Genomic DNA, 25837 nt, shown 5'->3' with positions numbered 1-25837 from the left:
AATGTTCAAAGTTCTTGACATTTTGCGGATTGACTGACCATGTCTTCCAGTAATGAACTGTCATTTCTCTTTGCCAAATAGGGCTATCTTCTGTATACCAACCCTACCTTGTCACAACACAAGTGATTGGCTCAAACGCAATAAGAAGGAAAGAAATTCTACAAATGAACTTTTAGCAAACCTGTTAATTGAAATGCATTCCATTTGGCTACCACATGAAGCTGGTTGAGAGAATGCCAAGAGTGCAAAGCTGTCATCAAGGCAAAGGGTGGCTACTTTGAAGAATCTTAAATATATTTTGATTTGTTTAATACTTTTTTGGTTGATTTCGTATGTGTTATTTCATAGTTTTGATGTCTTCAATATTATTCTGTGGAAAATAGTGAAAATAAAGAAACCCTTGAATGAGTAGATGTGACCAAACTTTTGACTGGTACTGTATTTTACATAATAGTATATTTTACATTACTCTCTATTAGCTATAGAAAAATGATTAGTGTAGATCAGCATCTCAAAGGTCACGCAGAGTTCAGTGTGTATGGTGCTGGCTCAACCATGCTGTGAATGGTGGCAGACTGCAGCCTGATTTTAAAAACAGCCCATAGACATCTAGACACAGTTTTCTAGGGTTGTACCCTGAGAGTGGATAAATCTCAACTGTCTGCCGCCCTCACCAGGAAACAGGGTTGACTCATTATCGCTTTCTTTAGGCGTTGGCTTGGCGGTGCAGTTGTGTTCTTTATAACACACACACAGACACACACAGACAGACATGCAGAGGGAGGGAGGGACTGTTAAACCTCTGTGGTTCAAATTTGCACATACAGTACATTAACCTGTGTTTGATTGAACTTGACAGATTCTGTGGTTCTACGTAGAGGTGTCTGTTGAGACAGACCTTTGTTCAGTATATAAAAGTTTTGTGTCATGAGTTGTTTTGAGATAGCGTTATCTCACACACTGTGAGTGTTGCTCACTGTTTGACTGCGAATGTATTTTTTTATGCGTTGTCGGCGTGCACATTTGCTTAGTTTCACTTCATCGGAATTTGTCAGGATCCTCTTTTAGGCCCACTCATCAGCAGTTCTTTCTGTTGGATTGTGTTGCCATGGGCCTCTGTATTCCCCAATAAATAGTTCTAACATTCATAACCAATTTCATCAACAATTAGGCAGCAGAGATTTCTCAGTAATCTCAAAGCGGGAAAGTAGACGTAGCCTATGAAACTTCACACAAATCCTCATTGAAAGATAAGCTAACCCTTTCATTTTTTCATTTCCAGTCAGTCATTCTCAAATCCTAACTCTTTACTTCTTTCATTCCCTTCTCTCCTGATCATGTTTTCTGTGTGCCTGACAGTGATTGTATTTGTGGATATTAGGCCTATTCCTTTAATGAATTCAATCTGCTTTTAATGATTTTTAATCATAGCAGACAATTAGGGGTTCATTAAAGTAATTAAAATATCAGTAATGCATGAATAGTTAAGCCCTCCTTTAGACATACAGTTCTATGCATGTGAGATGTTATGGTGGCTTAGTGAAACAAACTCTTAGTGTTGGATTAGGAGCCTTTGTTTTACCTAGGCTTAGCTTCCTGCATGTTTGGGCCTAGATTATGAAAAACTTAGTTTTCAAACCCTGGTAAAAACAGAATTTGTATATTGGTCTTTCTATAAATAAAGGGGCCCATGTGTGACTTCAGGGTTAAAATTTCTAAATGGTTTGATATACATTTAAATGATTTTGTTGCACCACATGTATAGCAACAGGAATTAGACTCTAGGTCGGCACAATGAGACCATTACTCCTAGCAACAACAAAACATCTACATGGCATTCAAAATGTCACATAACATTGACACCGTGTTTCTTTGTCATGCCTAGTAGCCAGGTCTGTTTTCTGCCTTAGGCAACTTATCTATAATTAATAGCCATGCTAAACCTTCCAGAATAATTAAAAAGATATACAACAACATTTCTACTTTTTTTTATTTTTTATAGTTGATGTAGCATTTTAATACAATAATGTAAAATGATGGGTTCTGTCAACAAAATCATTGACTATAATAATGACCTCATTATAATTAAATCAAATGTGCTTTTTCACCTGCACAGAATACAACAGTAGCATGGCACCCCGCAGCAAATTAGGGTGAAGTGCCTCCACCTTGGCTTGGGTATTCAAATCAAATTTTATTTGACACATGCACCGAATACAACAGGTGTAGACCTTACTGTGAAATGCTAACTTACAAGCCCTTAACCAACAATGCAGTTCAATAAATATTGTTACAAAATATACTTACTAAATAAACAAAAGTAAATGTAATAAAAAGTAACATAATAAAATAACAATACCAAGGCTTTATACAGGGTGTACCGGTACCAAGTCAATGTGCGAAGATACAGGTTAGTCGAGGTAATTTGTACTTGTAGGTAGGGGTAAAGTGACTGTATAGATAATAAAAACAGAGTAGCAGCAGTGTAAAAAAAGTAAATAAAGTAAATAGTCCGGTTGGCCATTTGATAAATTTTTCAGCAAACGCTTCAAGCAATGTGTGTGTGTGTGAAAACAAGACATCACATTCTTGCTTCCTCTGCCCATGTTTGCTCCACTCCTTGCCTCTCCTTGAAAGTGCATTGTAGCCCGAGGGGAGGAACCTTCCCTCCTCTCCCCCGATGTGCTTTGAGGAGGTGAGGATTGGAGGAAACAAGGGGAGAATGTCAATGGCATTTACTTCATTCCTCATGTCCTCTCACCTTGCCGCCTCCTCAAAACCTATTGGATAAGAATGTGCGAGGGGAGGGACCTATGACCTTCTCATCCAATGGGTTTTGAGAAGGAGACGAGGAGAGGGGATGTAACGAGATTCTCCCAAGGACAGAGGAAGCAAGTATATTTCATTGCTTTTAAAAAAATGTTGAGACTGACCGACCGACGTATTGCCCATGTCCTGTCAAGAAATAATGTCCTGCCTCAACTGCCCAGAGTCTAGACTCTTATGGAGATTTGAGAGGGATTGATGGGTGGTGACATGGTGAGAGCTCCACCGTACCCTTTGATAGGCATTGGTTGAATTTTGGTGGTATTGCTTATACCTGTCCAGTTCTCTCAGATCTCCACAAGTGTCGAGGGAAGGGGTGGGCAATTCCAGTCCTTGAGGGCCTGATTGGTGTCACAGTTTTACCCCAACTAACACACCCGACTCCAATAATCGCCTGATCATGATCTTCAGTTTACAATGCAATTTGATTAATCAGCTGTGTTTGCTTGGGATGGAGAAAGTGTTGACACAAATCAAGCCCTCGAGGACTGGAGTTGCCCACCCCTGGACTAGGGGTTGCTTCTGGATAGGACCCCACAACCCTCTGGATGACACTTGAGGCATTGGTTGGATGTTTAATTCCATTGCTATTCACACACAGATTTGCACACGTGTAAGTAGGACACACCAACGGCAACCTATCAGGCTCATCAGACAGGTCTGGGCAGCTTGAGACCTGCTGTAAACAGTGAAAGGATATATTTTCATGTCTACTATTCTCACCCTTGCTTCCAGTTAGTTAGGTGTGAAACCACTGACTGACTATAGCTAGGGCAGTCTAGCAATATACAGTCGTGGCCAAAAGTTTTGAGAATGACACAAATATTAATTTCCACAAAGTTTGCTGCTTCATTGTCTTTAGATATTTTTGTCAGATGTTACTATGGAATACTAAAGTATAAATACAAGCATTTCATAAGTGTCAAAGGCTATTATTGACAATTACATAAAGTTGATGCAAAGAGTCAATATTTGCAGTGTTGACCCTTCTTTTTCAAGACCTCTGCAATCCGCTCTGGCATGCTGTCAATTAACTTCTGGGCCACATCCTGACTGACGGCAGCCCATTCTTGTATAATCAATGCTTGGAGTTTGTCAGAATTTGTGGGGTTTTGTTTGTCCAACCGCCTCTTGAGGATTGATCACAAGTTCTCAATGTGATTAAGATCTGGGGAGTTTCCTGCCATGGACTGAAAATATCAATGTTTTGTTCCCCGAGCCACTTAGTTATCACTTTTGCCTTATGGCAAGGTGTTCAATCATGCTGGAAAAGACATTGTTTGTCACCAAATTGTTCCTGGATGGTTGGGAGAAGTTGCTCTCGGAGGATGTGTTGGTACCATTCTTTATTCATGGCTGTGTTCTTAGGCCAAAGTGTGAGTGAGCCCACTCCCTTGGCTGAGAAACAACCCCACACATGAATAGTCTCAGGATGCTTTACTATGACACAGGACTAATGGTAGCGCTCATCTTGTCTTCTCCGGACAAGCTTTTTTCCGGATGCCCCAAACAATTGAAAAGGGGATTCATCAGAGAAAATGACTTTACCCCAGTTCTCAGCAGTCCAATCCCTGTACATTTTGCAGAATATCAGTCTGTCCCTGATGTTTTTCCTGGAGAGAATTGTCTTCTTTGCTGCCCTTCTTGACACCAGGCCATCCTCAAAGTCTTCACCTCACTGTGCGTACAGATGCGTTCACACCTGCCTGCTGCCATTCCTGAGCAAGCCCTGTACAGGTGGTGCCCCGATCCCGCAGCTGAATCAACTTTAGGAGACCGGCCTGGCGCTTGCTGGACTTTCTTGGGGCCCTGAAGCCGCCTTAACAACAATTGAACCGCTCTCCTTGAAGTTCTTGATGATCCGATAAATGGTTGATTGCAATCTTACTGGCAGCAATATCCTTGCCTGTGAATCCCTTTTTGTGCAAAGCAATGATGACGGCACGTGTTTCCTTGCAGGTAACCATGGTTGACAGAGGAAGAACAATGATTCCAAGCACCACCCTCATTTTGAAGCTTCCAGTCTGTTATTCGAACTCAATCAGCATGACAGAGTGATCTCCAGCCTTGTCCTCGTCAACACTCACACCTGTGTTAACGAGAGAATCACAGACATGTCAGCTGGTCCTTTTGTGGCAGGGCTGAAATGCAGCGGAAATTTTATGTGCGGGGATTCAGTTCATTTGCATGGCAAAGAGGGACTTTGCAATTAATTGCAATTCATCTGATCACTCTTCATAATATTCTGGAGTATATGCAAATTGCAATCATACGAACAAAAATGTATATTTGTCGTTCTCAAAACTTTTGGCCGCGACTGTATACTGTTTTGGCTGTATAGCATCATTTAAACCATTTAGATGTAATCAAATGTAATCTACATAATATCCAAAAGTAATTATTTATCATGAGAGGGCCATAAACAATATCTAGCATTGCTGCATATGCCAAGAAAGGTTAAAATCTCACCTTTCTGGTAAAATTGTAGTCACTTTTAAGGACTGATAAAAATATGAAATATTTTGTATTTCCTATTCAACAAAACTGTATGAATAAGGTTTGAAATTACTTACTTATACTTTCTAAATTTAGTTTAAAACACATAAGATTTCACTTTCCTTATTTATAACTATAAAATGCGAGGAACTCACCTTTCACCTCACATTAATCTTGTACATCTATGACAAATAGTGTTATTTGTTTAAAATCTATAAATAATTTTAGATGAAGGGCTTTAAATCGATCTCTGAATGTGCTACTGTGATGAAACCACTCTCTCCTGCTGCATTACAATATAAGGATTGCAGGCATGTGCTTTGTCAGTGGCTGTGGGGTAGGGTTCAGCCAGGAGTTGATAGACTGTAGGAATAGCAGATGAAATGGTAGGAGGGTCATCTCAGCTTCAAGGAGTCTCAGATTTCAGTTATTGGGAACCAGGGCTATTGCTAAATGCAAGCCATTTCGATCTACGGTGTCCACAGATCGATGTATAAGCGAAAATGTCGGTTGGTACCGGAACCTCTACAAAACCACGCAGGTCCCCTGAACAGGGGACTTTACATCAGAGGTTTTAATAAGATTACCAAGTTAGTGAGGATATATCAGTCAGCTAATAATTTACAGTAACAGCAGTTCATTAATAGGTAAATGCACTCTAAACCGTATGCAGAATTTTAGAAATCTTACCTTGCCACTGTGGCATGGTATGGGCAGCTATTAATTAATTTAATTAATTAATTAATTAATAGATTCATAGAATGGAGTTAGAAGGGTGACCTCCTACTTTGAAAGGACAGGAAGTGTTGGCTGTGCACTTGAACAGGCATTCCACATTTAACTCCACATTTGAACATTGAAAAACAAATAAATAAGCCGTTTTCACATTCCCGATTGCTTCGTTTTAACTCTGAAAACAAACGATCAAAACATACACGAACGTAGTCTTACCTCAGGAACCTTGATTTAATGCTGTCCACAAAGTAGGCTAATTATCTTGACCGCCGTAACAACAGACACAAATGTCAACATTAATTCCTGCACTTTGGCTGTTATTAAATTGTGTGCAGTATCACACAAGCTCTTTATCACTTCACTGTCATTCAGAAAATCCTTTCCTGAATCAGCTGATGTTGTGTGATAATGTCCCCATTTAACTTAGCAGCTAGATATCAAACACACATCAAACAATATTATGGACAATTATTGAAGAACCCTGTTAATGACAGTATCGACTTGTTTTATTAGTCATATTAAAGTTACTCTTTCTGTTTGAAGCATTGGATTTTGCATTCAAGTACATTATTTTGGATATGTGTGCCCATGAAAACAGTTTTCACACTGTAACATAGGGAGACACAAAATGTTACCAGCCTACAGTGCACTTCTGAGATCTCCATACAAAAAAAGAGGACGACAGCCATATCCATGAATTTCACAGGATCAAGGTCAATGTGTAATTGTTGTTAAATGCGTAGTACATTATATAACAACAAACAGCAGTATCATAAATGTAATTAAAGGTAGTGTTTTGTCACACGATTTAAAGAGTTTAAACAGATTTTGATTCAACTCATGAATTATATTGAATGCACCTTTTTATATCTTAATGTATTCACATGGAGGAAAAAATGCAAACGATTATTAATGACTTTAACATCTCCAAACAGTTGTCCACTACAAGGAATGCTCACTGGTTCGTTAGTTTATAGAAAGATCCCTTTACGCTCCTGCCACTGTTTAAGCCTTCCAGATATAACCTAGTCCAATACCCATCAGAACTAGGAGAATATAAATTTTTAATAGAGCGTGTTTTCAGTATTACACCCACATGAATATAATCACTAACTCCACTCGAGACATGTTTCTTAGTTTAATGTAATGGGAATTACCCTCAGGATAGTATGTGGGCCGAAATCATGTGAACCACTGTGCAACGAGACACTTTTGTTCCTTTGACAGCAACTCTTATTCTGTGACTCATCGGTTCAGGTCATGTATCCCAGCTGTTAATGTTAAGGGTGTGAGAGAGGCATTGTGGTGTGGTTTTAGGTGAGTCAGAGGGGCTTTAGTGTGAATATCAAGTCATAGCTAGCATCTGTGAGGTTGAAGCATTACACTTCCATAAAAAAATACTAGATGAATGAATAGGCCTAGTTTAAACACAGCTAACATGCAATGGCCACCACAGAGTTGACATAACACCACAGAATAAGGTCTAGGCCTAGTTCTTACTGGATAGCCCCACTATATCGATAGTACTGGATAGCCCCACCATATCGATAGTACTGAATAACCCCACCATATCCATAGTACTGGATAGCCTCACCATATCCATAGTACTGGATAGCCTCACCATATCCATAGTACTGGATAGCCTCACCATATCCATAGTACTGGATAGCCTCACCATATCCATAGTACTGGATAGCCTCACCATATCCATAGTACTGGATAGCCTCACCATATCCATAGTACTGGATAGCCTCACCATATCCATAGTACTGGATAGCCTCACCATATCCATAGTACTGGATAGCCTCACCATATCCATAGTACTGGATAGCCTCACCATATCCATAGTACTGGATAGCCTCACCATATCCATAGTACTGGATAGCCTCACCATATCCATAGTACTGGATAGCCTCACCATATCCATAGTACTGGATAGCCCCACCATATCCATAGTACTGGATAGCCCCACCATATCCATAGTACTGGATAGCCCCACCATATCCATAGTACTGGATAGCCCCACCATATCCATAGTACTGGATAGCCCCACCATATCCATAGTACTGGATAGCCCCACCATATCCATAGTACTGGATAGCCCCACCATATCGATGACTCTGGTAGGTAGTTGTGCTGTGGTTTTACTTGGCTGATAGATGTAGATATTGATTCTTCTATCTCATACTGCTATGTCATTTTGCAATGTTATATGGTGTCCCTGGTGGCCTGGTCCTCCATTTTTGAGACAGAGAGAGGGTCTGTATGAGAGGAGAACAGCAGGAAACAGACTACGTTGCATGGCACTCAGGAAGTGGTAAAGAATGCTGTAGTCACACCGGCTGTGGAAGGAACATCTCCTTCTCGTCCGTAATAACACTTCTGCTTTGACATGGAGTAAATTACTAGGGCTGGGTGTTTCCATTCGATTTGGTCACGATTCGATACAAATTGCGATTCTATAGCCTATGAATCACAATTTTACATATATTTTGGTTTGATACTGCGATTTTATTGCAAAAGAGAATCGATTCAGAATAGCGATTCTCATCTGAATCAATTCCCCCAACTAACCCCTTCTCCCCTAAACTCTAGTAAACTCCCTAACTATTCTCTAAATAGTCAGTTCTTTCCACATGACTTAAATGTCTTGATGATGAACAGACACTGCAAGGTCTCCATATATAGTATACACAAATACATTTCCCCCCTAATCCTTTCAGAAAGTCCCCAACTGTTTTATAGTACAGTATCTATGAAGCTAACCCCCAGGGAGCATGATTTACAAATTCATTTTGAAATCCTGGGGAAAAAAACAAGCCAGCCTAGCCTGAGGGCAGTGGTCTGGTGGTCAGGTGGCCTGGTGGTCAGGTGGCCTGGTGGTTATGTGGTCAGGGCATCCAAAGAAAAGCCATTGGACCCAGAGCACTGCTGGTCTTTGTGGGATTTCCCCTTTTGCTGTTTTTAGGGAAATATAAACAGCACCACCGCTTTCCTGAAATAACTGACGCACCACAGATTCCTGACCATTTTTAAAGGCACTTTGTGCTTTCAACTAAAGCTAATAGCTTTACCACTAAACATCATACTACTTTTTTTCTTCTTCTTCACACTACTCTTTTTTTGGTTATTTATCCTCTTATAAGGGGTGACATTGAAACAAGTGTTACCTCATAAGTTCATTTATACAATTGAGTTAACACTGCCTGAGGCCTGGGGGTAATTTTGTTGTTTTTGGAAATGGCTTTTGGTATCTCTCCTGATTCAATTCAGTTGGCCCTAATTCAGTTTGCAGAGAGAGGACAGAGCTCCATTATTTGATTGATGTGTATGGCAGATTTGTTTGTTCTGAGAGGCTCTCTTCACTTCCCTGTGTGTGTGTGTGTGTGTGTGTGTGTGTGTGTGTGTGTGCGCGTGTGTGTGGGGCAGTGTTGGAGAAATACCCTTTACTCATGTGTGTGTTGGTGTCTGTGGTACTTTTGTGCATACACATGTGGCATTGAGTAAACCTCCCGATGCTCCTAGCAGCTGGACTTGATCATGGGAATGCCTGCTTTCGTACTTGGTCCCCCCTTTTTCAAAATAGTCTTAGCCCACTCCCATTGGTATTACATGAACACCACTGGCGAGAACACAAACAATATGAACTCAAAATGTGAGTTGGATTTGAAGGCCACCTTTAACCGGCCTGAATGATAGGAAAGGATGAACTTGTCGGTTGTCGGGCAAATTGTAATAGCATCACAGTACTGCTGTATACAAAATGAACACTGCGTGTTTCCCTCTGCATTAACCTACCCACCTATATCAGATACATGGTGCAGGTCTGTCCCATGTTAACTCCAGTGCTTCTCACAGTTGTGTCAAGTTAGTCGGCTGTCCTTTGGGTGGTGAACCATTCTTGATACACATGGGAACAGAGGAGGGATGATATAGGGGTGCTCTGCACTATTTACAAGCCTTGGGCATGCTCTATACTCAGTACTGAGTAGAATTTCAGATGCCTCCCGAGGCATTAGGGGGCCTAGTCCTAGACTAGTTAATATAGTCCTGCAGTGGGCTACATAACTATGGAAATAACACTGTCATACAGTCTATAATATTTCATGATGTAATATTGAGTAATGGTGATCCTTATCTAGACATTTGCTCAATCACATATCTAAGATGACTCTGTACTGTCTATAGGGGCAGAGTATAGACTAAACGCAATGGAAGTTTGATATAGGTCCATCAGTCTATAACAGCACCTTATGTAGTACTGAGTGATAAGACGGCCATTGTTCACATTCACTACTGCACTGTAGAAACCAGCAACAGTACACTATCTAGAACCTAGATGGTTCTTTGGCTGTCCCCATCAGAGAACCTTTGTATGTTTAAAATTAAATTAAAATTGTATATTTATATATATATATTTTTAATCTAGGAGAACCGTTTGTAGAAGCCCTGTTGGTTAGGCTAGTGGAAGCTTCACTGGAAAAGGACAACTGTCACCATTAAAATAGGCCTGCATGTGTGTTTGAGAGAGAACACCCCACATGACATAACCACTTTCACATCAAAGCATTGCAATGAACCAGGTCAATGGTATTTAGTTGATTTGACTTTTGACCCGAGTCATTATATGCACTAATGGTCTAGAGAGGATGCTAGAAAATGCAAACGTTTCAGAAATGAAAAGCACACCACTTTGAAGGTTACATGGATGGGTCGATTTTCCACCTACTACATTGTGTAGCCTGTTCACCGAAAGCAATGCATTTTGAATAGTACATAACATGTATGTTATTAACACAGCAGTTGGTTATAGGGCTTGGAGCAGAGAGCTGTGGGCACAGTGATCGAGAGATGACCTCTTAAAATAGTAATGGGAGAAAAAAACGATAGTTGCATATTGGGATATTATTTTTAATGATATATCGTATCGTTTTAAATATATCGCTATATTATTTTTGCTTTAGTTTGCTGTACCAAAACTCCAGTATTTTTCTTTCATTGTTCTCCATTTTCTTTTTAAATAGGGAGCTAATTTGTTTTCAGCATTTTTATTTCCCTGACCAACTTGTTTTGTCATTGCTCTCTCTTCTGCATTAGACATATGGTGAGCAATATGTTTGGAACATCGAATCGTAATTAAATCACCGTATCAAATCACAATACATGTAGAATCGCAATACATATTGCATCGGCACCTAAGTATCATGATAATATTGTTTGGTGAGGTCCCTGGCAGTTCCTAGGTATTTCCTCAGAGGTGTGGCTTGTTTACATGGTACTCTTGCGATGCCAGTTGAAGGGATGCACAAAAAGCGAAACCTTTGCAACTGCAGTAGGTTTACATGTAGGACTTTAAAACATGATCATGTATTTTGCCTGATGGCTGAATAGGGCTGGGCAATATATAGTGAATACCGGTAGACTTGTATGGCTGCACATCTGCCGTACCTTCCCAAAATGGACGACAATTGTGATATGTTGGCCATATCGCCCAACCCTATGTCTGAATCTGTCAGACACCTCCACAAGCGAAGGATGATTGTCCAATACACATGGTCATTCTACGAACATTAACCAAGCTGAAGAAAAATAAATCCACCTTGAATAATAGAGATCAGTATGTCTCTGTGTTTCCCTCTGATCTAGTAGTATTCTAGCCTGGTAACCGATCTGTTTGGTAGGGGGGTGGCTTTGAAACAGTCCCCTTCATGGGAATCCCCCTATCAAAACGGACAGATGCTGCTTCACTATCACTAGCCTTTAGTCGATTGACCATAGATGGCAATACAGCACAAATAGATCTGGGACCAGGCTGGTAGTAGTATTACTCTTTAGAGACTTACCGACTGGCTGACTCCCCCTTCATAGACCAAAGCCACACTGCACTGTTGAATGGGCATCCTAGTCAGTGGCTATGGGCTCCCCTCATAGTGAAAGTTTCATTTGACTGACTGGCCCAGTATATAATTGGGTCTCTCAGGAATGAGGGATCAGGCTCCCTAGTATGATTTAGCTCTGCAGTCTGCAGGCCTAATGGAGAGATGGAGGGAAGACTTCATTGGCTGGAGCATAGCGTGTTGAACCGGAGGGGACTGGAGCCTAAGCATGTTGAACCAGAAGGCACTGGGGACTGGAGCCTAGCATGTTGAACCAGAAGGCACTGGGGACTGGAGCCTAGCGTGTTGAACCGGAGGGGACTGGGGACTGGAGCCTAGCATGTTGAACCAGAAGGCACTGGGGACTGGAGCCTAGCATGTTGAACCACAGTGCACTGGGGACTGGAGCCTAGCATGTTGAACCACTGGGGAATGGAGCCTAGCATGTTGAACCACTGGGGACTGGAGCCTAGCATGAATCACTGGGGACTGGAGCCTAGCATGTTGAACCACTGGGGACTGGAGCCTAGCATGTTGAACCACTGGGGACTGGAGCCTAGCATGTTGAACCACTGGGGACTGGAGCCTAGCATGTTGAACCACTGGGGACTGGAGCCTAGCATGTTGAACCACTGGGGACTGGAGCCTAGCATGTTGAACCACTGGGGACTGGAGCCTAGCATGTTGAACCACTGGGGACTGGAGCCTAGCATGTTGAACCACTGGGGACTGGAGCCTAGCATGTTGAACCACTGGGGACTGGAGCCTAGCATGTTGAACCACTGGGGACTGGAGCCTAGCATGTTGAACCACTGGGGACTGGAGCCTAGCATGTTGAACCACTGGGGACTGGAGCCTAGCATGTTGAACCACTGGGGACTGGAGCCTAGCATGTTGAACCACTGGGGACTGGAGCCTAGCATGTTGAACCACTGGGGACTGGAGCCTAGCATGTTGAACCACTGGGGACTGGAGCCTAGCATGTTGAACCACTGGGGACTGGAGCCTAGCATGTTGAACCACTGGGGACTGGAGCCTAGCATGTTGAACCACTGGGGACTGGAGCCTAGCATGTTGAACCACTGGGGACTCGGGTCTAGCATGTTGAACCACTGGGGGCTGGATTTTAGCATGTTGAACCAGAGGCAACTAGGGACTAGCATGTTGAACCAGAAGAAACTGGGGACTGGTGACTATATAATGGTGTCTGTTTCACACTAGCCCAGAATTTCTCTCTCTCCCTCTCTATCTCTCTATCTATCTACACCTGCCGCCCCAGAATCCAGTCACTATGTCAACGGAAAGGGTCACTTAGCAACACATATCCTGTTTTGTTTACTACTGAGCAGGCTGTGTTGATAGGTCCATATAAACCATGACGCCAAAAAGATATGAGGTGTTAACTGTGAACCACTATATTTCAGCTGTTTGGTTTAACTAAGAATGAAATTATACATACTGTACATTCTAGCTGTTTTTGGAGATTTACACTCAAGTCAATTGTATTTAATGAACATGTTTCTGGGTAGAGGGAATCCTCACATTGTCCTCCTCAAGTGGAAATCCAATGGTGAGGAATGCAGACAAACTGTGACTCCAGAGTGGAAGTGAAAAGTTGGCACACTAGAGGCTACGGAGCAGAGTGGGAGAGCGGGAGCAGTAAAACAAGTTTGCTAAGAACTGTGAGTTGCAGCACATGGTGGTACAGTCATTCGTGCCAACAATGCCAGGCACTCCCAGGCATCCTTTGTTTGGTATTAATTAGAAGTAATTAAAGCAAAACCCTGATTTCCTTGTAAGCCTGTCTCCACGCTGGCTTTTTAGAGGAACTCTGAAAATGCCACTTTTTTTTTAATGGATTTTTTTCTCCCTTTTAAGTGAGCAGGAAGGGCTTCATGTTCACATGGTGTTAAAAAGAACATATGTTGACAAACATATTTGAAACTAGGCCTAATTTTGCTATGTATGGCATGGAAGTGAACTGTTTGTATGTAATTCAGTTGTCTAAATGTGTCATGCGCCACCTAGTGGTGTGAACAGATATCACTTTGAGCAAGCCAGTTGAACCTCTAGACCCATGAAGTGTCTCAGAGTAGGAGTGTTGACCTAGGATCAGACCCCCCCTCCTGCTGTATATGTAATCGTATTCATTATGATCTATAAGGCAGCACTCTTACTCTGAGAAGCTTTATGATTAACGGCCTTGGGAAACATTACTACAACATTTTAGCTTTGCCAATACAGGCTGGTGTCTGAAGTTAAAATGGGCCCTATTATCCTTCTGCCAAGAGGAAAGCAAACTTTGGGTAGAGTTATAGTAGTCATTAGCATTTAAAAACTCTCGCCAGATGAAGCATACTCGTGATATTCCCCGTACTCAAATGGACCCCTAAATTCAGCCAAATTGCACTTAGTTTTTCCATTTCATTGACCTTTTATTGAATCAAAATCATATTTCAATTACAAAGGGGCCGAAGGCTAATTTGATTGGGTTATTTTGAAGAATTCATGTTGTGCAATAAACATTTATTACAGTGAAAACTTTGGGGGTTTTAATAAGCCAGAGAAGCCCAGAGGACGTGCATGCTTAATTGTTATGTGCTAAATTGCATTGTTGCGGCATTGCCGTGTGTAATGACTGTTCAGAAGTAAACTGATGGTTTCCACTAAAGTCAAGACAATTAGCTCGACAGAGGTTCCCTTGTTGTTAAATTGATTAAAATATGTTTAATTACCCCATTTGAAAAATGTGCAATGTTTTACACACTTGTAGAAAGTGGTCAATGAGTCATAAGCTAGGAGCTGCTAGTGTTATGATTGAGACTACAACCCTATTGGCTGCTTCTATAAGTTGAGAGAGAAGCTTTAGCCTAATCAATGTTTGTGATCGTCCAGAGTCACATGGTTAGTGGTCCTTATCTGGCAGTAAAGCTAACCATACTACATAACATCACAACAGTTCTGACAATGCTTTGGCCCTGTTGGCATCCCCTTATCAATCAAATGTATTTATAAAGCCCTTTTTACATCAGCAGATATCACAAAGTGCTTTATAGAAACCCAGCCTAAAACCCCAAACAGCAAACAATGCAGATGTAGAAGCATAGTGGCTCTGAAAAACTCCTTAGAAAGGCCGGAACCTAGGAAGAAACCTAGAGAAACAAGGCCCTGAGGGGTGGCCAGTCCTCTTCTGGCTGTGCCGTGTGGAGATTATAAGAGTACATGGCCATTAAGACCAAGATGTTCAAACGTTCATAGATGAACAGCAGGGTCAAATAATAATCATCACAGTGATTGTAGAGGGTACAAGACAGCAGTTGGTTGGGAGGTTGGGAGGGAGTCGGGTAAAAAAAGGTCAGGGTTCAATAGCCACAAGCAGAACAATTAAAACTGGAGCAGCAGCACGACCAGGTGGACTGGGGACAGCCAGTAATCATCAGGCCAGGTTGTCCTAGGGCTCAGGTCCATGGAAGGGTGGAGAGAGATGGGAGAATTAGAAGGAGCAGACTTAATTTCACACAGGACACCAGATAAAACAGGAGAATTACACCAGGTAGGACAGACTTAGCCCCCCAGGACATACAGTTGAAGTCGGAAGTTTACATACACTTAGGTTGGAGTCATTTAAAACAAATTTCTCAACCACCCTCAAATGTCTTGTTTACAAACTATAGTTTTGGCAAGTTGGTTAGGACATCTACTTTGTGCTTGGCAAGTTATTTTTCCAACAATTGTTTACAGATTATTTCACTTATAATTCACTATCACAATTCCAGTGCGTCAGAAGTTTACATGCACTAAGTTGACTGTGCCTTTTAAACAGCTTGGAAAATTCCAGAAAATTTGAGTCAATTGGAGGTGTACCTGTGGATGTATTTCAAGGCTTACCTTCAAACTCAGTGCCTCTTTGCTTGACATCATGGGAAAATCAAAAGAAATCAGCCAAGATCTCAGAAAAAAATTGTTGACCTCCACAAGTCTGGTTCATCCTTGGGAGCAATTTCCAAATGCCTGAAGGTACCACGTTCATCTGTACAAACAATAGTACGCAAATATAAAAACCAATGGACGTCACAGCCGTCATACCACTCAGGCGGGAGAAGCGTTCTGTCTCCTAGTGCTGAACGTACTTTGGTGTGAAAAGTGCAAATCAATCCCAGAACAACAGCAAAGGACCTTGTGAAGATGCTAGAGGAAACTGTTACAAAGTATCTATATCCACAGTAAAACGAGTCCTATATTGACATAACCTGAAAGGCCGCTTAGCAAGGAAGAAGCCACTGCTCCAAACCGCCATAAAAAAGCCAGACTACTGTTTGCAACTGCACATGGGGACAAAGATTGTACTTTTTGGAGAAATGTCCTCTGGTCTGATGAAACACAAATAGAGGAAGTTAGCCAACAGGTGATCCACTAAAATAACAATGGGAAGTCAATAAATAGTTGGTGTGAGTCATTGTGTAACTATTATCCACATTTTTCTTCACTGTTCTTAGTAGGAAGGGATATCAACTGTCCTAGACTTGGTTAGTTGGACAATACTTACCTCCACTTCCAAACATATATTATTACTGTATATTACAGCAACGATTTATGGACATGTACGAGCCAAACAGGGCTTACTGCTTGTCATTCATAGGTGTGGCTGATCGTGTGTGTTTATCTGTTACTGTGTATTGGTTGTTTAGGATATTCTCACACACACTATTTTCAAATGCATTTATTGTTCACATTGTGCCTTCCCTTCAACAGAACGTACACATAAGAACATTGGCTGACGACATGGTAGGGCGTCCTGTTTTCATTTCTGTGTGTTTTTGTTTTGCATCATCGTCTTTGTGTCATGGCAGCACAGGAAGATGAACTGACATCTGTGGATTGATCAAGTAAACCAGGGTTATGCGGGGCCTTCTGTTAACCAAGTTGGGTTCCTGTATGATTGTCTTTACAGTATTTGAGGGTGATGTTATGTACCAAAACAATAACGTCCTTTAATATGAACATTTCTTTAGATCCATTTAAAAATTAAAAAAGCCTAATCAGTCAAATATTACAGGAATGAATCCAACAGTATTCTGAATCGGTTAGGATTACATGTTTTATTTGTTACACGTTATTCCTAATAATTTAACAAAGAACAAGTGCACTGTCTTTGGGTCACCAGTCATGTTTACCATCATTGATTTGACTTGCCCTGATCCTTCCACAACGATTTCAGTGTAGATTCAGGTGTGACATCATTGATTTAATTTCCTTTAGTCTTTATATGTCTTATTCCATTTCATATGTATGTGCACTCATCCATTCCGCACCAGCATAACCCCTAAACCCATATTGCTAATACTAATGACGACTGACTAACAGAGTGGACTTACCCTCTTCTGACTCTGTAACAAAGGTGTGTGCTGCTGGCAGCATCTCGTTTCAACTTATTGTCTTCCGTCATCAGACCTGAATACATATGAGATGCTCTTGATTTAACGCTTACAGTTGGCACTTTTGGAGCTATTCCATTTGTTCCATTGCACCATGCAAATTAAATGATGTACTGCTCAGGTAAAGGTATGTACATTAGACCTACATTTCTTCTGTATTCATCGGTGTAGCTAGAATAGCTGAATACAGTGAGGAGAGAGTATCTTTCTAATGTAGGTATGTTCCTCTGTACTGTACTACAGACTCTCATAAGTCTGTGATATTGAACAAACAACCTACAGGGTTAATAGTAAGTGTGAAGGTGAGTCAAATCTATGACTCTCACTGTAGTTTACAGTGCACTGTTTTATTATGTACTATTTTCATTCAGATAGACATGAACTGTACAGATGAATGAATCAAGGCCAGTTTGAAAGAAATAGAGCAAGCAACGTTACCCATTTTTCACGCACATAATTTAATCTAACAGAAAACATGAACGATAAAACATAATGAACGAAGACTAGGTCTGTCCCTTGTCATAGGCAAACACTTTACTTTAGCCGTCCTGTGGTACCACCCCAACCTGGAATTGAGCCCAGCTGATGCTCGTTTAAAGGTTGGGAAGGAGATGGAAAGACATGTCAGGAAAGGCATATGACAGCATTACACAACCTTACAGTATGTTAGCATTCAGAAAGCCTAACGCCAAGGGCAATACTCCTAGATAAAGCCTATGTCACTATGTAAGCATTCAGAAAGCCCAACGCCTAGGGAAATACTCCTAGATAAAGCCTATATGTCACTATGTAAGCATTCAGAAAGCCCAACGCCTAGGGAAATACTCCTAGATAAAGCCTATATGTCACAATGTAATCATTCAGAAAGCCTAACGCCTAGGGAAATACTCCTAGATAAAGCCTATATGTCACTATGTAAGCATTCAGAAAGCCTAACGCCTAGGGAAATACTCCTAGATAAAGCCTATATGTCACAATGTAAGCATTCAGAAAGCCCAACGCCTAGGGAAATACTCCTAGATAAAGCCTATATGTCACAATGTAAGCATTCAGAAAGCCTAACGCCTAGGGAAATACTCCTAGATAAAGCCTATATGTCACAATGTAAGCATTCAGAAAGCCCAACGCCTAGGGAAATACTCCTAGATAAAGCCTATATGTCACTATGTTATGTAGGCATTTAGAAAGCCCAACGCCTAGGGAAATACTCCTATATAAAGCCTATATGTCACAATGTAAGCATTCAGAAAGCCTAATGCCTAGGGAAATACTCCTAGATAAAGCCTATATGTCACAATGTAAGCATTCAGAAAGCCCAACGCCTAGGGAAATACTCCTAGATAAAGCCTATATGTCACAATGTAAGCATTCAGAAAGCCCAACGCCTAGGGAAATACTCCTAGATAAAGCCTATATGTCACAATGTAAGCATTCAGAAAGCCCAACGCCTAGGGAAATACTCCTAGATAAAGCCTATATGTCACAATGTAAGCATTCAGAAAGCCCAACGCCTAGGGAAATACTCCTAGATAAAGCCTATATGTCACTATGTTATGTAGGCATTTAGAAAGCCCAACGCCTAGGGAAATACTCCTAGATAAAGCCTATATGTCACAATGTAAGCATTCAGAAAGCCTAACGCCTAGGGAAATACTCCTAGATAAAGCCTATATGTCACAATGTAAGCATTCAGAAAGCCCAACGCCTAGGGAAATACTCCTAGATAAAGCCTATGTCACAATGTAAGCATTCAGAAAGCCTAACGCCTAGGGAAATACTCCTAGATAAAGCCTATATGTCACTATGTTATGTAGGCATTCAGAAAGCCCAACGCCTAGGGAAATACTCCTAGATAAAGCCTATGTCACTATGTTATGTAGGCATTCAGAAAGCCCAACGCCTAGGGAAATACTCCTAGATAAAGCCTATATGTCACTATGTTATGTAGGCATTCAGAAAGCCCAACGCCTAGGGAAATACTCCTAGATAAAGCCTATATGTCACTATGTAAGCATTCAGAAAGCCCAACGCCTAGGGAAATACTCCTAGATAAAGCCTATATGTCACAATGTAAGCATTCAGAAAGCCTAACGCCTAGGGAAATACTCCTAGATAAAGCCTATATGTCACAATGTAAGCATTTAGAAAGCCCAACGCCTAGGGAAATACTCCTAGATAAAGCCTATATGTCACAATGTAAGCATTCAGAAAGCCTAACGCCTAGGGAAATACTCCTAGATAAAGCCTATATGTCACTATGTAAGCATTCAGAAAGCCTAACGCCTAGGGAAATACTCCTAGATAAAGCCTATATGTCACAATGTAAGCATTCAGAAAGCCCAACGCCTAGGGAAATACTCCTAGATAAAGCCTATATGTCACAATGTAAGCATTCAGAAAGCCTAACGCCTAGGGAAATACTCCTAGATAAAGCCTATATGTCACAATGTAAGCATTTAGAAAGCCCAACGCCTAGGGAAATACTCCTAGATAAAGCCTATATGTCACAATGTAATCATTCAGAAAGCCTAACGCCTAGGGAAATACTCCTAGATAAAGCCTATATGTCACTATGTAAGCATTCAGAAAGCCTAACGCCTAGGGAAATACTCCTAGATAAAGCCTATATGTCACAATGTAAGCATTCAGAAAGCCCAACGCCTAGGGAAATACTCCTAGATAAAGCCTATATGTCACAATGTAAGCATTCAGAAAGCCTAACGCCTAGGGAAATACTCCTAGATAAAGCCTATATGTCACTATGTAAGCATTCAGAAAGCCTAACGCCTAGGGAAATACTCCTAGATAAAGCCTATATGTCACAATGTAAGCATTCAGAAAGCCCAACGCCTAGGGAAATACTCCTAGATAAAGCCTATATGTCACAATGTAAGCATTCAGAAAGCCTAACGCCTAGGGAAATACTCCTAGATAAAGCCTATATGTCACTATGTTATGTAGGCATTCAGAAAGCCCAACGCCTAGGGAAATACTCCTAGATAAAGCCTATATGTCACTATGTTATGTAGGCATTCAGAAAGCCCAACGCCTAGGGAAATACTCCTAGATAAAGCCTATATGTCACTATGTTATGTAGGCATTTAGAAAGCCCAACGCCTAGGGAAATACTCCTATATAAAGCCTATATGTCACAATGTAAGCATTCAGAAAGCCTAACGCCTAGGGAAATACTCCTAGATAAAGCCTATATGTCACTATGTTATGTAGGCATTCAGAAAGCCCAACGCCTAGGGAAATACTCCTAGATAAAGCCTATGTCACAATGTAAGCATTCAGAAAGCCTAACGCCTAGGGAAATACTCCTAGATAAAGCCTATATGTCACTATGTTATGTAGGCATTCAGAAAGCCCAACGCCTAGGGAAATACTCCTAGATAAAGCCTATATGTCACTATGTTATGTAGGCATTCAGAAAGCCCAACGCCTAGGGAAATACTCCTAGATAAAGCCTATATGTCACTATGTAAGTATTCAGAAAGCCTAACGCCTAGGGAAATACTCCTAGATAAAGCCTATATGTCACAATGTAAGCATTCAGAAAACCCAACGCCTAAGGAAATACTCCTAGATAAAGCCTATATGTCACAATGTAAGCATTCAGAAAGCCTAACGCCTAGGGAAATACTCCTAGATAAAGCCTATATGTCACAATGTAAGCATTCAGAAAGCCCAACGCCTAGGGAAATACTCCCAGATAAAGCCTATATGTCACAATGTAAGCATTCAGAAAGCCTTACGCCTAGGGAAATACTCCTAGATAAAGCCTATATGTCACTATGTAAGCATTCAGAAAGCCTAACGCCTAGGGAAATACTCCTAGATAAAGCCTATATGTCACAATGTAAGCATTCAGAAAGCCTAACGCCTAGGGAAATACTCCTAGATAAAGCCTATATGTCACTATGTTATGTAGGCATTCAGAAAGCCCAACGCCTAGGGAAATACTCCTAGATAAAGCCTATATGTCACTATGTTATGTAGGCATTTAGAAAGCCCAACGCCTAGGGAAATACTCCTATATAAAGCCTATATGTCACAATGTAAGCATTCAGAAAGCCTAACGCCTAGGGAAATACTCCTAGATAAAGCCTATATGTCACAATGTAAGCATTCAGAAAGCCCAACGCCTAGGGAAATACTCCTAGATAAAGCCTATGTCACAATGTAAGCATTCAGAAAGCCTAACGCCTAGGGAAATACTCCTAGATAAAGCCTATATGTCACTATGTTATGTAGGCATTCAGAAAGCCCAACGCCTAGGGAAATACTCCTAGATAAAGCCTATATGTCACTATGTTATGTAGGCATTCAGAAAGCCCAACGCCTAGGGAAATACTCCTAGATAAAGCCTATATGTCACTATGTTATGTAGGCATTCAGAAAGCCCAACGCCTAGGGAAATACTCCTAGATAAAGCCTATATGTCACAATGTAAGCATTCAGAAAGCCCAACGCCTAGGGAAATACTCCCAGATAAAGCCTATATGTCACAATGTAAGCATTCAGAAAGCCTAACGCCTAGGGAAATACTCCTAGATAAAGCCTATATGTCACTATGTAAGCATTCAGAAAGCCTAACGCCTAGGGAAATACTCCTAGATAAAGCCTATATGTCACTATGTAAGCATTCAGAAAGCCTAACGCCTAGGGAAATACTCCTAGATAAAGCCTATATGTCACAATGTAAGCATTCAGAAAGCCTAACGCCTAGGGAAATACTCCTAGATAAAGCCTATATGTCACTATGTAAGCATTCAGAAAGCCTAACGCCTAGGGAAATACTCCTAGATAAAGCCTATATGTCACTATGTAAGCATTCAGAAAGCCTAACGCCTAGGGAAATACTCCTAGATAAAGCCTATATGTCACAATGTAAGCATTCAGAAAGCCTAACGCCTAGGGAAATACTCCTAGATAAAGCCTATATGTCACTATGTTATGTAGGCATTCAGAAAGCCCAACGCCTAGGGAAATACTCCTAGATAAAGCCTATATGTCACTATGTTATGTAGGCATTTAGAAAGCCCAACGCCTAGGGAAATACTCCTATATAAAGCCTATATGTCACAATGTAAGCATTCAGAAAGCCTAACGCCTAGGGAAATACTCCTAGATAAAGCCTATATGTCACAATGTAAGCATTCAGAAAGCCCAACGCCTAGGGAAATACTCCTAGATAAAGCCTATGTCACAATGTAAGCATTCAGAAAGCCTAACGCCTAGGGAAATACTCCTAGATAAAGCCTATATGTCACTATGTTATGTAGGCATTCAGAAAGCCCAACGCCTAGGGAAATACTCCTAGATAAAGCCTATATGTCACTATGTTATGTAGGCATTCAGAAAGCCCAACGCCTAGGGAAATACTCCTAGATAAAGCCTATATGTCACTATGTTATGTAGGCATTCAGAAAGCCCAACGCCTAGGGAAATACTCCTAGATAAAGCCTATATGTCACTATGTAAGCATTCAGAAAGCCCAACGCCTAGGGAAATACTCCTAGATAAAGCCTATATGTCACAATGTAAGCATTCAGAAAGCCTAACGCCTAGGGAAATACTCCTAGATAAAGCCTATATGTCACTATGTAAGCATTCAGAAAGCCTAACGCCTAGGGAAATACTCCTAGATAAAGCCTATATGTCACAATGTAAGCATTCAGAAAGCCTAACGCCTAGGGAAATACTCCTAGATAAAGCCTATATGTCACTATGTTATGTAGGCATTCAGAAAGCCCAACGCCTAGGGAAATACTCCTAGATAAAGCCTATATGTCACTATGTTATGTAGGCATTTAGAAAGCCCAACGCCTAGGGAAATACTCCTATATAAAGCCTATATGTCACAATGTAAGCATTCAGAAAGCCTAACGCCTAGGGAAATACTCCTAGATAAAGCCTATATGTCACAATGTAAGCATTCAGAAAGCCCAACGCCTAGGGAAATACTCCTAGATAAAGCCTATGTCACAATGTAAGCATTCAGAAAGCCTAACGCCTAGGGAAATACTCCTAGATAAAGCCTATATGTCACTATGTTATGTAGGCATTCAGAAAGCCCAACGCCTAGGGAAATACTCCTAGATAAAGCCTATATGTCACTATGTTATGTAGGCATTCAGAAAGCCCAACGCCTAGGGAAATACTCCTAGATAAAGCCTATATGTCACTATGTTATGTAGGCATTCAGAAAGCCCAACGCCTAGGGAAATACTCCTAGATAAAGCCTATATGTCACAATGTAAGCATTCAGAAAGCCCAACGCCTAGGGAAATACTCCCAGATAAAGCCTATATGTCACAATGTAAGCATTCAGAAAGCCTAACGCCTAGGGAAATACTCCTAGATAAAGCCTATATGTCACTATGTAAGCATTCAGAAAGCCTAACGCCTAGGGAAATACTCCTAGATAAAGCCTATATGTCACAATGTAAGCATTCAGAAAGCCTAACGCCTAGGGAAATACTCCTAGATAAAGCCTATATGTCACTATGTTATGTAGGCATTCAGAAAGCCCAACGCCTAGGGAAATACTCCTAGATAAAGCCTATATGTCACTATGTTATGTAGGCATTTAGAAAGCCCAACGCCTAGGGAAATACTCCTATATAAAGCCTATATGTCACAATGTAAGCATTCAGAAAGCCTAACGCCTAGGGAAATACTCCTAGATAAAGCCTATATGTCACAATGTAAGCATTCAGAAAGCCCAACGCCTAGGGAAATACTCCTAGATAAAGCCTATGTCACAATGTAAGCATTCAGAAAGCCTAACGCCTAGGGAAATACTCCTAGATAAAGCCTATATGTCACTATGTTATGTAGGCATTCAGAAAGCCCAACGCCTAGGGAAATACTCCTAGATAAAGCCTATATGTCACTATGTTATGTAGGCATTCAGAAAGCCCAACGCCTAGGGAAATACTCCTAGATAAAGCCTATATGTCACTATGTTATGTAGGCATTCAGAAAGCCCAACGCCTAGGGAAATACTCCTAGATAAAGCCTATATGTCACTATGTAAGCATTCAGAAAGCCCAACGCCTAGGGAAATACTCCTAGATAAAGCCTATATGTCACAATGTAAGCATTCAGAAAGCCTAACGCCTAGGGAAATACTCCTAGATAAAGCCTATATGTCACAATGTAAGCATTCAGAAAGCCCAACACCTAAGGAAATACTCCTAGATAAAGCCTATATGTCACAATGTAAGCATTCAGAAAGCCTAACGCCTAGGGAAATACTCCTAGATAAAGCCTATATGTCACAATGTAAGCATTCAGAAAGCCCAACGCCTAGGGAAATACTCCCAGATAAAGCCTATATGTCACAATGTAAGCATTCAGAAAACCTAACGCCTAGGGAAATACTCCTAGATAAAGCCTATATGTCACTATGTAAGCATTCAGAAAGCCTAACGCCTAGGGAAATACTCCTAGATAAAGCCTATATGTCACTATGTAAGCATTCAGAAAGCCTAACGCCTAGGGAAATACTCCTAGATAAAGCCTATATGTCACAATGTAAGCATTCAGAAAGCCTAACGCCTAGGGAAATACTCCTAGATAAAGCCTATATGTCACTATGTAAGCATTCAGAAAGCCTAACGCCTAGGGAAATACTCCTAGATAAAGCCTATATGTCACAATGTAAGCATTCAGAAAGCCCAACGCCTAGGGAAATACTCTGTCATAACGCTTACCGTACGCACTTTGGTAACGCCACATTCTTTCCCCTTCAGCGTGACCGGATCACCAGTTTTCGGAAGACTGGGAATAAAAAGGACAAGCCCCTGATACAGCACTCCACAGACCCCCTGTCCACTCAGGTAGAGATGCCCATGCCCCAGCCCCTCTTCGACGACCGCTCCATGAACCTCTCCGAGAAGGAGATCAACGACCTCTTTGAGAAGATGATGGTAAGTCTGATACTGTGTATTTCCTTTTGAACCGAATGTGTATATAGCCACCTATAGCCACCATTATCCACAGTGCCCTCCTATAAGAGTTCATGTACAGAGTACCTGTGTGGATATGTACTAAAGGATAACTATTGCTCCCGGTCCACCTTCCACCACTACTTGAACCATAAAGACATAATGGGTAGAATGGACATGGTTACTGCTTCTACGTCTTCAACTCCCTGTGGGGCCTTTTTAGTACTAGCTACCAATCACATTGTTATTTTACTGTTCACCAGAGTCTCTGATCTTTAAGTGGATCTCTGATTTCCACTGGTTGTCATAGTAATGATACAATTAGATGTGATGTGTTGACAGCTTGCTGTGGCACATTAAACCAACTCTTGCCAAGGAAATGTAGCAGGTTTCTATTCTATATATTCACATGTCAATGTGGGTGCTTTTGTGTCTCAAACTATGCCCCACACTTCTCTTTCTTGTAAGCTGCAGGCAGGGAGCTCTGTGCTCAGTCTAAGCCTCTACAGAA

The 25837-nt window shown here is 41.1% G+C and overlaps 1 protein-coding gene across 6 annotated transcripts in view; it reads left to right on the top strand.

Annotated features, from left to right (window-relative positions):
* The window catches only part of diaph2 (diaphanous-related formin 2), a 717979-nt gene that overhangs the window by 9128 nt on the left and 683014 nt on the right, over positions 1-25837 (top strand). For all 6 annotated transcript variants that reach the window (XM_031797927.1, XM_031797925.1, XM_031797929.1 and 3 more), the window contains exon 3: positions 25132-25308. In XM_031797927.1, the coding sequence (XP_031653787.1) occupies positions 25132-25308 (177 nt within the window). The remainder of the gene's footprint in view (positions 1-25131; positions 25309-25837) is intronic.

This window comes from Oncorhynchus kisutch, linkage group LG19, assembly GCF_002021735.2.
Source record: "Oncorhynchus kisutch isolate 150728-3 linkage group LG19, Okis_V2, whole genome shotgun sequence".
Taxonomy (NCBI): domain Eukaryota; kingdom Metazoa; phylum Chordata; class Actinopteri; order Salmoniformes; family Salmonidae; genus Oncorhynchus; species Oncorhynchus kisutch.
Note: the sequence above shows the minus strand (reverse complement) of the source record. Positions and strands in the feature narration are given on the sequence as shown.